Source organism: Sinocyclocheilus grahami, unplaced genomic scaffold, assembly GCF_001515645.1.
Source record: "Sinocyclocheilus grahami isolate Dianchi unplaced genomic scaffold, SAMN03320097.WGS_v1.1 scaffold148.1, whole genome shotgun sequence".
Taxonomy (NCBI): domain Eukaryota; kingdom Metazoa; phylum Chordata; class Actinopteri; order Cypriniformes; family Cyprinidae; genus Sinocyclocheilus; species Sinocyclocheilus grahami.
This window is the reverse complement of record NW_015505327.1, coordinates 698779-701064: the sequence shown is the minus strand read 5'-3', so window position 1 is coordinate 701064 and position 2286 is coordinate 698779. Positions and strand designations below refer to the sequence as shown.

At 33.2% G+C, this 2286-nt stretch overlaps 1 protein-coding gene across 1 annotated transcript in view; it reads left to right on the top strand.

Annotated features, from left to right (window-relative positions):
* The window catches only part of LOC107591945 (caspase recruitment domain family, member 14), a 33664-nt gene extending 32114 nt beyond the window's left edge, over positions 1-1550 (top strand). Inside the window, exons 20-21 of the mRNA XM_016281244.1 lie at positions 921-1036; positions 1176-1550. Of these exons, the coding sequence (XP_016136730.1) occupies positions 921-1036; positions 1176-1383 (324 nt within the window). The 3' untranslated portion in view covers positions 1384-1550. The remainder of the gene's footprint in view (positions 1-920; positions 1037-1175) is intronic.
* The last annotated feature ends 736 nt before the right edge of the window (positions 1551-2286 follow it).

Sequence of the window (2286 nt, the reverse complement as noted above, 5' to 3'; positions counted from 1 at the left end):
TATAAATACTGTTCAGTTTCTTGCACAGACCGATCGTTTTGTCTTAACTCATCAATGTATTGTCACAAGACACAGGGTTTAATTTGGTTTTGTTTGTGTATGTTTTATGACTCTCAAAGCTGTGATTCCCATCCACTTACATTATACGACTGACAGACTGCAACGGTTTGAGTTAAAAATCTCAGTTCGTGTTCTACTGAAGAAACAAAGTCACCTACATCTTGGATGCCCTGGGGGTAAGCAGATAAACATCAAATTTTCATTTTTGGGTGAACTCTCCCTTTAAGATATGATGTTTTTGGCTTGGTTTTGGTTTTGACATTTACGAGTTTGTCCACTAATTGAAATCATATAACATCATAATTTTGACAATGATAACCTGTTTATAATGGCATGAATTGATATTCAAGTCATTGTAGTAAAATTATATATATATATATATATATATATATATATATATATATATATATATATATATATATATAAAATATATTAAAAAAAAATAAATACATTTTTTCTTATTTCTAATTTTAATGACAAAAAATTGCACCCTATATATATATATATGTATATATACATACAGTACAGTGCATATACAGTGGAGGACATACTAAGTACTAGAATATTATACATTTGTTGAATTAAATCTAGGGTGTCTACTCATTTCTGCAATCTTTCAATTAAACTAAATTGGCTAATTTACTTATTTTACAGATATTAATAACATATTTGTCTCTGTTGTTATTAAGTATATATTTAATACATTTCAATTTTGCCATCTTTCCATGAATTGTATTAGTGATCATTAAAAAAATACATCTAATACAGCTACGCATTTATGCTGTGCACTATATATGTGTGTGTGTGTGTGAGAGAGAGAGAGTGACTGTGTGACTATCTGTTTTATATCCATTGTATAGGGCACTCACTGTGTGTTACCGCTGAGTTTGGACTGTGTGCGTCGTCTCCACCGTGCCGAAATCTTCCCCATTATCATCTACATCATGTCTTCAGAGAGGAGTCTCCGCAAATTGAGGTACTATAATTTCCTCCATGAACCTTGTCACAATGAAACTAAAAGCTGGTTTGATTTAAAGATTTAAAGATAACACAAAAAATGCTCTTCTGGGAGCATCACTATTGCTATATTTATCTGTTCTGTCATTGTTTTCTAGACACAAACTACGGCAGAATGTTTTGACTGAGTCCCAGGTGCTAGAGTGTTCCTGCAGCGAGGAGCCCCTTCTGGATAAACTGCCCTGCCTTTACCAGAGCATTCCACCAGAGAGCTGGCATGACAGTGCCACCCTAATTGATACTCTGAAAACTGTGGTGACAGAGGAGCAGCAAAAGATTGTGTGGGTTGAGTCAGATACCTGGTGAAAGAGTAACGGGAATGAGAGCATAAATTCAAAATACCCTCACCACAATTTTAGAGTATTAAGGCCAATTTAACCGCTGCTTACGATGTAGCCTGTTGTGCACCTCTCCAGAAGTGCTGTGAGATGCTGTGAACCACAGACCTTCCCCTAGGATGATTTAAAAAAAAATCTGCAGTAGTTTCGCATCCATTGGGAATGAATAATAAAGCCTGATTGCTTAAAGCTTCTGATAAAAGCAGGCTGGACAGAGATGATCATAAACCATAAATTAATTTAGTGACCCAAAACATCCATATTCAAACAACGTTGTTTATCCATACAACACTATTGATCATGATTAAAAGAGAATTCCACTAAACATTTATTAACCAATGCACAGAGGTAAAATATATATATATATAATGGGACTTTTAGATATAGACAAACTGAAAAGCACATCCTGTGCATTTTGTCTGCTGCAAAGCTAAAAAGTTGTACACTACCAATCAAAAGTTTGAGGTCAGTAGGATATTTGAAATATTATACTTTTATTCAGGTAGCACACATTGAACTGATTTGCAGTGCCAGTAAAGACTTACATTGTACAACTTTTTTTTTTTCACAAATGCTTTCTATTCATCCACTTCTGAAAAAAAGTATTACCATTTCCCCTGGAATATTAAGCAGAACAACAGTTTTCAACATAAATAATAATACAAAATGTTACTTGAGTACCAAATCAACATATCAGAATAATTTTCAGGATCATGTGACAGTGAAGACTGCAGTAACGGCTCCTTGAATATTCTGCTTTGCCATCACAGGAATAAATTACATTTTAAAATATATTAAAACAGAAAGAAGTTATTTTAAATCATAATATTACTTCACAATAATACTGTTTTTACTGTATTTTTCATCCATT